A 15,000-nucleotide genomic window follows, 5' to 3' on the forward strand; every position below is an offset into this window, starting at 1 on the left:
ATATCATAATAAAAAATAATTATTATTATTAATTATTCAGGGTAGGTTCCTCTCTTTGCAGGAACGCCCTGATCACATTCACACAGTTCCACATTCATACTAGGGTTGCACAATATTGACAAAATGTGATATTGCGATATCGATATTAATTTTGATATTTTTAAACATATGCAAAATTACAAAAGTTACGGGAAAATGCATCAAAATAGATTCATAACAAATTAAACAAGTTTTCTTACAACACAAGGTGTATTTCAACTGATGGTCATATTGGACTGGTCCAACATGATTGGTTCCGTTTAGTTGTCTCTATCTATTTCTTCACTCACACTGTCACTCTGTTGAAATATGCACACGTCACATGGTACGCTCCATAGGGTTTGACACGTAGTGGACCTGTGCGCTGACGTGCACTAACATGTGCAAGTGGCACGGTAACTGGCCAATGAAATGATGATTATTACAGCGTTTCAAGCGGGCTCTAAATCAAACACAACTAAGCCAACGGACGGGACGCAGCACTGCACTAAATAAACTAAATATTGCATACTTATTGCGACACTTTCGATATATTGCGATAATGATACTGAGTCGATATATCTTGCACCCCTAATTCATACCTGGAAGCTGCCCAGTACTACCACAGTCTGATCTGACCACATTCATACTGGAAGCTGCCCAGTACTACCACAGTCTGATCTGACCACATTCATACTGGAAGCTGCCCAGTACTACCACAGTCTGATCTGACCACATTCATACTGGAAGCTGCCCAGTACTACCACAGTCTGATCTGACCACATTCATACTGGAAGCTGCCCAGTACTACCACAGTCTGATCTGCCGGCCACTGAGCAGCTCCACTGGAGCAGTTGGAGGTTAAGGGCCTTGCTCAAGGGCACCTCAGTGGTGGTGATGACGGAGGGGAGCAAGCACTGCTTTTTCACTTTCCCCCAGCCAGATTCTATCCTGCCGGTCTGGGGGATTGAACCGGCGACCTCCCGGTCCCAAGCTCTCTCACAAGCCAGGCCACCACTGCCATTATAATGTTGTTAAAGGCTAATACTCCCCCACAACCACTTACTCATCTAATCAAATTAACTGATACTGCTGTGGGTGGTTTGTGCTTCTCAGTAGAAAATCACAGTATTAATAGGAAAATTAGATCTTTATTCCAGACTGACATTGTTACTATTCCCTGTGTTATTCCACACTGGAATGGTATAGTAGAGAATATTCCTTGGAAGAAAGTGTGGCCCATACCTTTCATACTAATACTAATACTAACAAAGTGAGACCCAGCTAAATCATTCCTTAAAAGACACAAACAGGATATTGAGTCTAACTGCTAGTTTTGTAATAGCACTGATGAAAACATGTCACATCTTCTTTGGAGTTTCCCCATACAATCCAATTACACCATAACATTCTGGTCAGAGTTCTATTATTATCTATTAGTATTAATCCCAGATTCATTTTGGGCATTTCAGCCTTTAATGGAGATAGCTAGATGAGAAAGGGGGAAGACATGCAGGAAATCGTCACAGGTCGGACTCGAACCTTGTCCTTCTGCGTCGAGGCATACACCTTTATATATGTGCACCTGCTCTACCCACTGAGCCAACCCTGCCACACATACATCTATTATTTCTATATGTTAAATACCACATCCATAGGAGCAAATTCAGTGGTTCTAGACCAACGCCGCCTAATTTGGGGCTCGCGGGCCAAGTTTGGCCCGTTCTCTCTTTGTTTTGGCCCGCCATGGATTTGACATATTCATGCTTATTCTCCTCTTATTTTAAAAGTAATGACTACGAAACGTACATTTTGTGCAGTTAAAAAGTACGTAATCTGAGTTTAACGGCAATGTAATGCACAGTGCTGGTAAAATTCCCATTTAAATTACATACGTACGTTTTATCTACGGAGAATGGCAAGAATTACGAATTCTTCAACATCGACATTTAGTTTTGGCCCGTGGCCTTCCATCCAGATACATTTTGGCCCTTCATATGAAAGAATTTGGGCACCTCTGTTCTAAATCACGCTATCCTTGTTTGTTTGACTGATTTTAGAAATTACATTGATTCAATTAAGTTCTCAAAAAATACTACGGCCGTAAGAACTCTGGTTCTATACGAGTCGTGTGTGACCTCAAAAGTTTATTAATACGGTTTTTCTCTGGCTGTACCAGCCCGTCCACTTAGGCCACATGTGTCAAACGCAAGGCCCGGGGGCCAAATCCGGCCCCTTGCACATTTTGATCCGGCCCGCATTTCAATTTAGGTTCACAGCTAATTTTGGCCCGACTAGTTGTGCACCACACCAAAAAAAAATCAGGAAACAGTTTTTCATGCTGTAATTATGGACGCTGCCGTGCAGACAGACAGATTTGCCGACTTTGAGACTCAGAAGTCAGAAGCAGAGAGTATTTTAATATTCAGGCTGTGAAACAGGCTGTTGTGCGTCGGCTGGGTGGCAGCTGCTTTTAAAAACGTAATGTTTGTTTTTCATGACTTGCTAAATTCTACGATGGCTATCTGTACGTCCACACCGCCGCCGACTTGATCTTCTAAAGATACAGGAAGTCATTCATTTTCAATGGAAGCTGCTTCTCTCAGCTGCAAGGAGCGGAAAATCTGTCGGCGTCACGTTTTGGGCGTTTTGGGCGTTTTGAGCGACCAGAGCGTCAATCAGAAAGTTGAAAGTAGGTCAACTTTATGGTAATGAGCTATGACGCCGTTCAGCGGCAACCAATCAGAATATAGACGTCCTTCACGCTGGCTGATTCCAGAGAAACATACGATGTAAACTTTGGTTCCTACCAAAACATTAGTTCAGAGAAAAAGGAGGAGAAGCTCATCATGGCCGTTGCTGGGTTCCCTATCATTTATGATATTTGCGTATAGGGACCAGTTAACGTTACCTGCCGGTCACATGGTCTCTAAACAGTCCGCTCACGGTGAAGTCCTGCACGGATCAACAGCTGGCGGCTGCTCGCTCTGCCTGCACGCTGCTGCGGTTCAGCGGCTAACGAGCGAGCTAACTGCTAACAGACACCGCTGCGACCAACAACCAATACACATTCTGTCATTATATATGTCATTTATAAAAGGTTTCTAGTGTCAGTGTATTGGCCGTGCAGTGGCTGCTTGATCTTTTTCCATGATGAACATAGAATGCTGCTACGTCAGAGCGGCCAAAGCCTCAAACAGCTTCCCCGGACTTTCTGACCAGCGTCCTCGACCGGGCGGCCAGAGCTTCTTAGCAGCTCAAGTCGGCGGCGGTGTGGACGTACAGTTAGAAAAATTTTTGCTGACTTTTTTAGGCTTTTATGTCGACCAAACTGTACATGGGAGAAAGCTATATGAGACATGCAACAATACAAAGTTAATGGGCTTTTTTTGTTAAATAAAAGCATGTCAATAGACATGTGTGGCCCGTATCGTCATTTCCAGTGTGGTGTTGTGGCAAAATGTGATAAAATCTGTTTTAACTGAGTTATGGGAAACATACAATGTACAACAAATATGATACTAGATAAGAGATATGTATTTGGCTTGAAATAAGGAAAGACCTTCTTCCTCCTCGGATCACCTTCAGTTGCCGCTATACAGCTGCAAAAGCCACGGATGGCTCACCGCTGTATAGCCGCAACAGCCACGGCGGGCACCAAGTCAACGCCTTAAGCTTAGGCGTTCAAAATGCAAGATCAGCTAAATGACTTCATCTAGTGGAAAATCCCCCAAAAAGGTGGTCTTCAGCTAGCCTGGTGAGAGCGTCCTGATCTGGCGAGCTCCAGTTTTCCACTCGCAGATCAGTCTGGCATCTTGAGACAGAGAAAATTTGGAGCCGTTCGCCAAACGACCGACCAATCAGCGTTGGTTTTGAGGCGGGTTTAGGTGTGACGCAACCAGAAGCGACTGTTCAGTCTAAACAACGTGGCGGCTTCCACGGATGAGATGAGCGTAGCTATCGCGCAAGTTTTATCCGAATTAGAAAGTATTCCTTCATTGAAAGAAGAGCAAAAAACGGCACTGGAGGCTTTTCTCAGAGGAAAAGATGTTGTTGCTCTTCTCCCGACTGGTTTCAGCAAGAGTTTGATATATCGTTGATCTGATTGGTTGATTTGGCCCGTCCATCACCAACATAGGTGGTGAGAGGAATTTGCGCTGAGCTCCATCTGGGACTGTGGCTGTACTAGAGGCGTGGATCTTCACTGATCTCCCGATTCGATTCGATATCTCGATGCATCACGACGCGTCAAATACATTTTTACCATTAAAGCCATGTTGGATTATTTAATTCATAGCTTTTCAAGCTTCAAAAACAAAACATTCTGCAGTGCTCTGATACTAAATAAATGTCAGGGTTTCCTGCAGCACTTTGCAGCTCGGGCGGCCCGCCTAAGCTGGGGAACCCCACTGCCTTAACTAGGTCGTCAAAAAAATAGCGCGGACGCGCTTCACACCGCGAGCGGGCACGCGCGCCACACGGCCGAAATGAGAGGAAGAACAAGAGACGTGGTCCGTCGCTGTCTGGAGGAGAACTAGCCAGTTGATATTGTGCGTGTGTGTCCGTGAGAACAATCGCTATTTCACCGTCGCATGTGCGTCGGAGTTTGTCAACAAATGCGGTCAGCTGGGGCGTGCCCGCCGCCCGGGCAGAGACGGGGTGATGGACTCACCGGAGCGTTGGCATACGGCGGGCAGAGAACATTTCTATATGTATCTCTGTCCTGTTCTTCACATCAGTGAGGCTTTCTTCTCTTGTTTCAACCAAGTGAAAACATGAGGAAGTGACTGAACTATCATCACCTCTCACGGTGGATTCTCAACGTCCCGGCTGCTGTTGCCGGTCTTTGAGACACAGCTGTTGTCTGTTTGTTTTAATCACTACACGCGGTTCACAACACACGGTTAGTTAGCGTAGTTACACAGTGAAATGACGTGTCCTGTTTTTATTTCATACTATCTGCTGGAGTGAGGGAAGCTGTGGGCTGAATTGGATACATCAAACTACAGCACTGAGCACACGGCACTTCCTGAATGTGCAAAACATACCAGAATATGTCAACAGAAAGGTTGTTAGGCATTAATTACATTCAATTATAAACAGAAATAATCGATTATGGCCCGGCCGATTATCGATGCAGCATCGTCCATGTCCACGATTGGATGCATCCATTATTTGATTAATCTCAACGCCTCCAGGATGTACCCCTGTATGTTGTGTATCTCATGTAATGTATGTCATTTGTTCTGTGTATTTTGTTGTATTTGACTGTAATAATCTGTATTAAAAAAACAAAAAAAACTTTTTCTGCAACAATTTATGGTGCAAATGTCTTTAATTATGTATGAATTCTCCCGTATGGTTCAACGGTTTCTGCATATAAGCTCCATCTATGTTTAAATCTACATAAAGACATGACAATACATCCCTATGTTCTATATTCTGAAGCTTTTTACACAGGGCTGTGTTCAGATATCATTCACAGCCTCATTTATACGACATTTCATTCAGAGAAACATGCAGACAGTCTCAGGAGTCTTACGGCTGCTGACAGCGTTTTCTAAAAATATAGATTTTTTTCTCAAAGTTTTTCCTCAGAATATTCGACACAGAGAGAAATACGACCAGTCCCAAGAAGGATGTATGTATATATATATATATATTTAGATCCTGGAGGTAACCGGCTCCATCTAGCCTAGCTTAGCACAGATCCTGGAGGTAACCGGCTCCATCTAGCCTACTGCTCCCAATAAGTGACAAAATAACGCCAACATGTTCCTATTTACATGTTTTTATTTGTATAGTCACAGCGTGTACAAATACCAAAACCCTCAAAAAAGGCGACAAAAAGGTGAAAAATTGTGTCCTCAAAAACTCTGAAAAACCCTTTGGCCCTGTTTGGGGGTAAACAGTTTTGGAATGCATCACGGTCCGTAGCTTCTGGATGTTTTCTGAGGAGAACTATCCGACCGCGAGTGTTTTAGCGCCTCACAACTGCAGGTCGCACATGTGCAGCATGTGGCGTGCCACGTTGTCTTTGTGGTTTTTGCTGGCGTTGTGCACCTTGATGTTGTGGTACTTGAACACCCGGGAACCTTTGACCAGGCCGTTTGGGGGTTGCAAGTTGTTGGAGTGGAGGCGGCAGACGTGGCACCACATCTGATCCAGGGCCGGCGAGTAGCGGAGGAACCAGAACTTCTTCAGCCACGCCTTGCGGAAGCGCCGTGGCGGGCGGCGGGGTTTACGCCCGTGCGTGTCCGCTTCCTGCTTAGGCCACGCCTCGGACCAGTCCACGTCCTGGTGGGGGGGCGAGAGAGGCTCCATCCCTGCAGACACACAGACATTATAACACATATCAGAGGCAGAGCCACATGTTGTTGCAGCTGCTGCTGTGGTCCTGCTCTACGCCCTGCATCAGTGTATCAGCATCAGTTTATCTGTATTAGTATATATGTATCATTATATCTGTATCAGTATATATGTATATATGTATCAGTATACCTGTATATATGTATATGTGTATCAGTATATCTGTATATATGTATATTTGTATCAGTATACCTGTATATGTGTATCAGTATATCTGTATATATGTATATAATATAATATATTATATAATATATAATATAATTGGGATTGGCTAAATGCAGTTTCTGGTGAATTTAAATCCTTCTGTGACTCTATTAATCTAAGCCAGTTGGTCAACCTACCTACAAGGCCACATGTAAAGAGTCCAAATAAGTCTACCTTGATTGACTTAATCCTAACAAATGTCCCTCATAAGTTCTCATCAGCGGGTGTGTTCTGCAATGATTTGAGTGATCATTGTGTTGTTGCTATATGCAGGAACACTAAAATCCCCAAATGCAATCCCCGTATTATTTGCAAGAGAAATTTAAAAATATTTAATGAGCAAGCCTATCATCATGACCTAGCTTTGGTTAATTGGGGGCATTTGAGTTTGTTGCCAGATGTGGAACTGGCTTGGGCCTATTTCAAGGAGAGTTTTATGAAGATTGTAAATAAACATGCTCCTATTAGGAAATTTAGAGTCAAGGGTCGAGAGAACCCTTGGTTTTCTCCAGAATTGTCAGAGTCCAACCATCAGCGCAATGTGGTATGGGCCAAAGCCAGAAAAGGCGATTCTCCCTCTGATTGGTCTAATTTTAGGCATTTAAGAAATAAATGTACTTCTCTTATTAAGAAGGCTAAATCAGATTATTACTTATCTGTCACAACAGAAAATCTCAACAATCCACAGAAATTTTGGAAAGTGATAAAGTCTCTATCTGTAAATAGAAGACCTCAGGCTCTTCCAAAATATGTCTTAAAAAACTCTGTCCCTGTCTACGATAGGACCGAGGTCTTAAATAGCTTTAACAATCATTTCATAGCTTCTGGTTCTTTGTTTGACTCCACAGGAGTGGCCCCCGTGACTCCCTGCACAGAACCTCAAATGTCTTCTGGAGAGTATTTTAATTTTGTTCCTTTTACTGTGCAGGAAGTGCATAAAGCTCTCAAAGCATTAGATCACAGGAAATCAAACGGACCGGACTTGATAGAGCCCTACTTCTTGAAAATAGCAGCTGATTATGTAGCTCAACCTCTTACGGTCCTCTTTAATCTTTCAATCCAAAACAAAGAAATACCACTTGTTTGGAAGTCTGCTTTTGTTACCCCTTTATTAAAAGGAGGTGATCCAGCTGTTATGACTAACTACAGACCAATATCAAACTTGTGTGTTTTGTCAAAACTTCTTGAATCTCTTGTTTGTGATCAACTTAAAGAGTTCCTGTACTCTAGTGACCTACTCTCTAAACTACAATCCGGCTTCAGGAAAAAACATAGCACCATCACAGCTGCTACAAAAGTGATAAATGATATACTTGTTGCTCTTGATAAAAAACAATATTGTGCTTCCCTTTTTATTGATTTGTCAAAAGCTTTTGACACTGTGGATCATGTTATTTTAAAACATAGGCTTTTATGTCTGGGACTGTCTAATCATGTTGTTTCATGGTTCACAAATTATTTGAGTGACAGGACCCAGTGCATTAAATGTGATGGTCTGTGTTCTGATTTTTTGGATGTCCACAAGGGGGTGCCGCAGGGTTCTATATTAGGACCCCTCTTGTTCATCATGTATATTAATGATCTAGGACAAGATGTGTCTGACGCTAATATGCATTTTTATGCTGATGACACAATAATTTACTGTTTTGGACAGAACCCTGTTAAAGCTGTAGAATCTCTGCAGAAAGCTTTTGACGTGGTCCAGCATACACTTATCCAGCTAAAACTGGTCCTTAACGCTGAAAAGACCAAACTAATGTTGTTTTCAAACAATAAGAAGGTCCCTCAATCTATCCCCTTTGTGTCCACTCTTGAGGGAAATGTCATAGAGATGGTTCACACCTACAAGTACCTTGGTATTTTGTTTGATGACTCCCTGACTTTTAAGCCCCATATAGACAATCTTGTGAAAATGCTTAAACTAAAATTGGCCTTTTTCTTTCGAAATAAATTTTGTTTTTCTTTTGAGGCAAAAAAGCGCCTTGTTAATGCAACATTTTTATCCATTTTAGACTATGGAGACCTGTTGTACATGAATGCTTCTGCTAAATGTCTCCACAAGATTGATATTGCATATCACGCTTCTCTGCGGTTCATTACTAATTGCAAGGTCTTGACCCATCACTGTGAACTGTATTCCCGAGTGGGATGGCCTTCTTTGTCCTCCAGGAGGCTGGGTCACTGGTATACTTTCATTTATAAGGCCATGCTTGGTCTTTTGCCTTCCTACATCTGTAATTTAATCTCACGGAGGAGTGTTGGCTCTCACTGTTTGCGTTCGAATGATCTTTTGTTGCTCGCTGTTCCACTTGCCCGTACAGAATTGGGAAAAAGGGCTTTTGTTCACTCAGCCCCCCACACATGGAACATGTTGCAAAAAGACTGGAAATTGACTGAATTACTTTCATTGAACGCTTTTAAGTCCAGATTGAGAGCATTTGAGTCGATTCTTTGTAATTGTTTCTCATAATGTATATGTAATCGTATTGTATGTTTATAACTTTTTTGCTGCTTCTTGGCCAGGACTCCCTTGAAAAAGAGGTTTTTAATCTCAATGGGACTTTTTTCCTGGTTAAATAAAGGTTAAATTAAATATGTATATGTGTATATTTGTATCAGTATACCTGTATATCTGTATATGTGTATCAGTATATCTGTATATATGTATCAGTATATCTGTATATATGTATATGTGTATCAGTATATCTGTATATATGTATATGTGTATCAGTATATCTGTATATATGTATATATGTATCAGTATATCTGTATAAGTATATCTGTATATATGTATATGTGTTCAGTATATCTGTATATATGTATATGTGTATCAGTATACCTGTATATATGTATATGTGTATCAGTATATCTGTATATATGTATCAGTATATCTGTATAAGTATACCTGTATATATGTATATGTGTATCAGTATATCTGTATATATGTATCAGTATATCTGTATAAGTATATCTGTATATATGTATATGTGTATCAGTATATCTGTATAAGTATATCTGTATATATGTATATGTGTATCAGTATATCTGTATAAATGTATATGTGTATCAGTATATCTGTATATATGTATATGTGTATCAGTATATCTGTATAAATGTATATGTGTATCAGTATATCAGTATATCTGTATATCTGTATATATGTATATGTGTATCAGTATATCTGTATATATGTATATGTGTATCAGTATATCTGTATATCTGTATAAGTATATATGTATATATGTATATGTGTATCAGTATATCAGTATATCTGTATAAGTATATCTGTATATATGTATATGTGTATCAGTATATCAGTATATCTGTATAAGTATATCTGTATATATGTATATGTGTATCAGTATATCTGTATATGTGTATCAGTATATCAGTATATCTGTATATGTGTATATCTGTATATGTGTATCAGTATATTTGTATATATGTATATGTGTATATGTGTATCTGTATATCTGTATATGTGTATATGTGTATCTGTATATCTGTATATATGTATATGTGTATATCTGTATATGTGTATCAGTATATATGTATATCTGTATCAGTATATCTGTATATATGTATATCTGTATATATGTATCAGTACATCAGTATATCTGTATATATGTATCAGTACATCAGTATATCTGTATATGTGTATCAGTATATCTGTATATATGTATATCTGTATATGTGTATCAGTATATCTGAATATATGTATCAGTACATCAGTATATCAGTATATCTGTATCAGTATATCTGTATATATGTATATATGTATATATGTATCAGTATATCAGTATATCTGTATAAGTATATCTGTATATATGTATATCTGTATATGTATATGTGTATATGTGTATCAGTATATCTGTATATGTGTATATGTGTATCAGTATATCTGTATATGTGTATATGTGTATCAGTATATCTGTATATGTGTATATGTGTATCAGTATATCTGTATATGTATATATGTGTATCAGTATATCTGTATATGTGTATATGTGTATCAGTATATCTGTATATATGTATATCTGTATATGTGTATCAGTATATCTGTATATATGTATATGTGTATATGTGTATCAGTATATCTGTACAGTGGGTATAGAAAAGAATCACCCCTCTTTAAAATAATCACATTTTGTTGCTTTGCAGCCTGAAATAAAAGGACATAGTTGTTGTTTCATTGAGCTGTATTTACTCAGTGCAACTTATAACATCCAAGTGAAAGATATAAAAAACATAATCACTTTTCTATACCCACTGTATATATGTATCAGCATAATCTATATATATATATATATATATATATATATATATATATATATATATATATCAGTATATCTATATATCAGTATATCTATATATATCAGTATATATGTATCAGTATAATCTATATATATATATCAGTATATCTGTATATATGTATCAGTATAATCTATATATATATATATATATATATATATATATATCAGTATATCTGTATATATGTATCAGTATAATCTATATATATATATATATATATATATATATCAGTATATCTGTATATATGTATCAGTATATATATATATATATATATATATATATATATCAGTATATCTGTACATATGTATCAGTATATCAGTATATATTTATCTGTATATCAGTATATATGTATCAGTATATATGTATCTGTATATCTGTATATATGTATCAGTATATCTGTATATATGTATCAGTATATCTATATATATATGTATCTGTATATCTGTATATATGTATCAGTATAGGTCCTGGTCTGGACTAGTCCCAGACCAGGACTAGTCTTTTGTTAATTTATTTTATAGCAACACTTCCTGCCAGGAGTTATGAGATAAGAAGTCTTTATTGTCATTATTTACAACCAGGACACCAAAACACAGTTTAATGAACACGGTTCACAACATTTTACTAAAAATATTCAGATTTCTTTTTCTAGAAACATTTTTCTAAGACAATTATTAAAAAAAGTAAAGCAAAATCCTCCCATTTTAGAAACAGTTGTGTGTTTAATGGTCCACAGACAGACAGACAGACAGACAGACAGACAGACAGACAGACTCACTCACACACACACACACACACACACACACACACACACACACACACACACACACACACACACACACACACACACACACACACACACACACACACACACACACACACACACACACACACACACACACACAAAAATTCTCATCAAGTTTGATGGTGTCCACTCCTGGACTGAAGCCCAGTACTGGAGTAGACGTACTCCGTAACATTCCAGCGCTGGGTATCGCCCGTCTCCAGCTGGTGCAGCTCCACAGTGATCTCACTCTGGGAACACGTAGGCTCCGACGCTTCGCTGCGTCTTCTATCGGCCGTCTTCGCACATTTCTCGTGGCGCTCGTTGCGAGACCGGGGTGCGTTCCCGATGGCCGTTTGGACGAAGCGGTCATTTCTCTGATGGTATCCCAGAGTTGTGAGAAAGAAGGTCTTGCAGACTATCTGAGTGAGACCCAGCTCATCGGTGAAGTGGTAAGAAAGCGTCTGCTTGCGTCGGCTGGGAACGCCAGCGCCGGAACGTACCGCGGTCTGGCGCCGAGGGACGCAGGACGAAACGAACGCCTTCTTCGCGTCGTAGCTCATGTTGCAGTAGGCGGCGTGCAGCGCCTCCCGTCTCGCTTCGCTGATTCTTTCCCAGCACCTCTTCCGACACTTTTGGCCGCACGACTTACCGCTACCGTTGTCTTGGTCGACACGCCAACAGGGTTCCTCCTCGGGGGCTTTTGGGGGACGGGCGTCTGAGTCCGAGTCTTCGCTCAACTCCCACATTTCCCGAACTTCTCCGGGCTCCAAGTCAGCTTCCTGGGAGGCAAACGGGTCCTCCACGGTGTCTGGAGCACACATTAAAACAAATGAGCACAGGCACACGCAATCTCCACCGTCTGTCTGTCTGTCTGTCTGTCTGTCTGTCTGTCTGTCTGTGAGTGTGTGTGTGAGTGAGTGAGTGCGTGTGTGTGTGTGAGAGTGTGTGTATGAGTATTTGCGTGTGTGTGTGAGTATTTGCGTGTGTGTGTGTGTGTGTGAGTGTGTGTGTGTGTGTGTGTGTGTGTGTGTGTGTGTGTGTGTGTGTGTGTGTGTGAGTGAGTGTGTGTGTGTGTGAGTGAGTGTGTGTGTGAGAGAGTGTGTGTGTGTGTGTGTGTATTTGCGTGTGTGTGTGTGTGTGTGAGTGTGTGTGTGTGTGTGAGTATTTGCGTGTGTGTGTGTGAGTGTGTGTGTGTGTGTGTGTGTGTGTGTGTGTGTGTGTGTGTGTGTGTGTGAGTATTTGCGTGAGTGTGTGTGTGAGAGCAGGGGCACACAGAATCTGCAAACTGCAGAATGAATCCCGCAGAATTTTAGACAAGTTATAATTAAACACACATTGTTAACACATCTCTACTCCGTACACACACACACACACACACACACACACACACACACACACACACACACACACACACACACTCTACCGTGGCACCTTATCATGGTCAGTCCATACCAGACTCTGTAATCACTGCACTAACTGTTCACTCTTTACAGTTCTGTGAGTGATTGGTATGTATGTCAGATATATGTGTGTGTGTGTGTGTGTGTGTGTGTGTTTGTATGTTTGTGTCTATGTGTGTTTGCCACTGGATCCCTAAAATTTCCCTCGGGATGAATAAAGTATCCACTGGCTTCCCATGATCAAATTCACGTGATGGAGTGATATTTAAAATGCTTCATTCAGTTCATAGAACGCTCCGTAAACCACTGTCTGATCACATGCCTCCATGAGCCAATCAGAGTGGTTCCCTGCACCGCGCAGCGTAGTGTAGATGTTGACAGTCACAGAGGACTGAGTACCGTGAGGAAAACTCCACAACAGATAGCAGTCGGTCATAAGTCGTCATGATATTTACCAGTTTACCAGTAAACGCAACATTGAGTCCCGTCTGTAGTTTTTCAGACAACAGCAGTGACCAGTGCTAGTTTGAGTCTGTTAGCTCATAGCTTTAGCGGCAGACTGTTGTACGTCCCGCTACACGCTCACACTCCACCGTTTAGCTGTCAGCATTTTAGCTGTGTTTAATCCATTTACTACTGTAGCTAACGGTAGGCTAATGTTAGCTGCTGTGTAACGTGTTATTAGTGTTTACTGTAGCTAACGGTAGGCTAACGTTAGCTGCTGTGTAACGTGTTACTAGTGTTTACTGTAGCTAACGGTAGGCTAACGTTAGCTGCTGTGTAACGTGTTACTAGTGCTTACTGTAGCTAACGGTAGGCTAACGTTAGCTGCTGTGTAACGTGTTACTAGTGTTTACTGTAGCTAACGGTAGGCTAACATTAGTTGCTGTGTAACGTGTTATTAGTGTTTACTGTAGCTAACGGTAGGCTAACGTTAGCTGCTGTGTAACGTGTTACTAGTGCTTACTGTAGCTAACGGTAGGCTAACGTTAGCTGCTGTGTAACGTGTTATTAGTGTTTACTGTAGCTAACGGTAGGCTAACATTAGCTGCTGTGTAACATGTTGACTAACGTTAGCTGCTGTGTAGCGTGTTATTAGTGTTTACTGTAGCTAACGGTAGGCTAACATTAGCTGCTGTGTAGCGTGTTACTAGTGTTTACTGTAGCTAACGGTAGGCTAACATTAGCTGCTGTGTAGCGTGTTATTAGTGTTTACTAGCTAACAGTAGGCTAACGTTAGCTACTGTGTAGCGTGTTATTAGTGTTTACTAGCTAACAGTAGGCTAACTTTAGCTGCTGTGTAGCGTGTTATTAGTGTTTACTAGCTAACAGTAGGCTAACGTTAGCTGCTGTGTAGCGTGTTACTAGTGTTTACTAGCTAACAGTAGGCTAATGTTAGCTGCTGTGTAATGTGTTATTAGTGTTTATTAGCTAACAGTAGGCTAACGTTAGCTGCTGTGTAACGTGTTATTAGTGTTTACTGTAGCTAACGGTAGGCTAACGTTAGCTGCTGTGTAGCGTGTTACTAGTGTTTACTGTAGCTAATGGTAGGCTAACGTTAGCTGCTGTGTAACGTGTTATTAGTGTTTACTGTAGCTAACGGTAGGCTAACGTTAGCTGCTGTGTAGCGTGTTATTAGTGTTTACTAGCGTGACATGCAGCGATGTTTCTGGTGCCTCTAACGTCTGTTTTGGAGCATCAGAGCAACGCAGACATTTAAGTGGAACCGTAATCCCCGTTGCTATTTCGTCCGGTAGATACCGGGCACATTTTAACATGCGCCGTTAACGTGAACAGAAAATTGCGTTGCCTGAATCTTTTCACGGCAAACGTGCATGTTTGGAAAGCGGTCGCACAACAGCTGAAATGGCTCCTTCATAGTATCCTTCAACAGAGGAGGAATGTAGCACC

The 15,000-nt window shown here is 40.7% G+C and overlaps 1 protein-coding gene and 1 long non-coding RNA gene across 6 annotated transcripts in view; one reads left to right on the forward strand and one right to left on the reverse strand.

Annotated features, from left to right (window-relative positions):
* Window positions 1-15,000, forward strand: part of LOC118495489 — a 19,417-nt gene that overhangs the window by 677 nt on the left and 3,740 nt on the right. The window contains exon 2 of the long non-coding RNA XR_004897930.1: window positions 13,548-13,554. This is a non-coding gene — a long non-coding RNA (uncharacterized LOC118495489). The remainder of the gene's footprint in view (window positions 1-13,547; window positions 13,555-15,000) is intronic.
* The window catches only part of LOC116059833, a 21,304-nt gene continuing 12,135 nt past the window's right edge, over window positions 5,832-15,000 (reverse strand). For 2 of the 5 annotated variants that reach the window (XM_031313100.2, XM_031313098.2), the window contains exon 6: window positions 11,753-12,497. In XM_031313100.2, coding sequence (XP_031168960.2) covers window positions 11,818-12,497 — 680 coding nt within the window. In that variant the 3' untranslated portion in view covers window positions 11,753-11,817. Of the gene's footprint in view, window positions 6,345-11,608; window positions 11,631-11,752; window positions 12,498-15,000 lie in introns of those variants that run through there. The other 3 variants (XM_031313099.2, XM_036003488.1, XM_031313101.2) reach the window with 3 other exon arrangements.

The sequence above is a fragment of the Sander lucioperca genome, chromosome 7 (genome assembly GCF_008315115.2).
Source record: "Sander lucioperca isolate FBNREF2018 chromosome 7, SLUC_FBN_1.2, whole genome shotgun sequence".
Taxonomy (NCBI): domain Eukaryota; kingdom Metazoa; phylum Chordata; class Actinopteri; order Perciformes; family Percidae; genus Sander; species Sander lucioperca.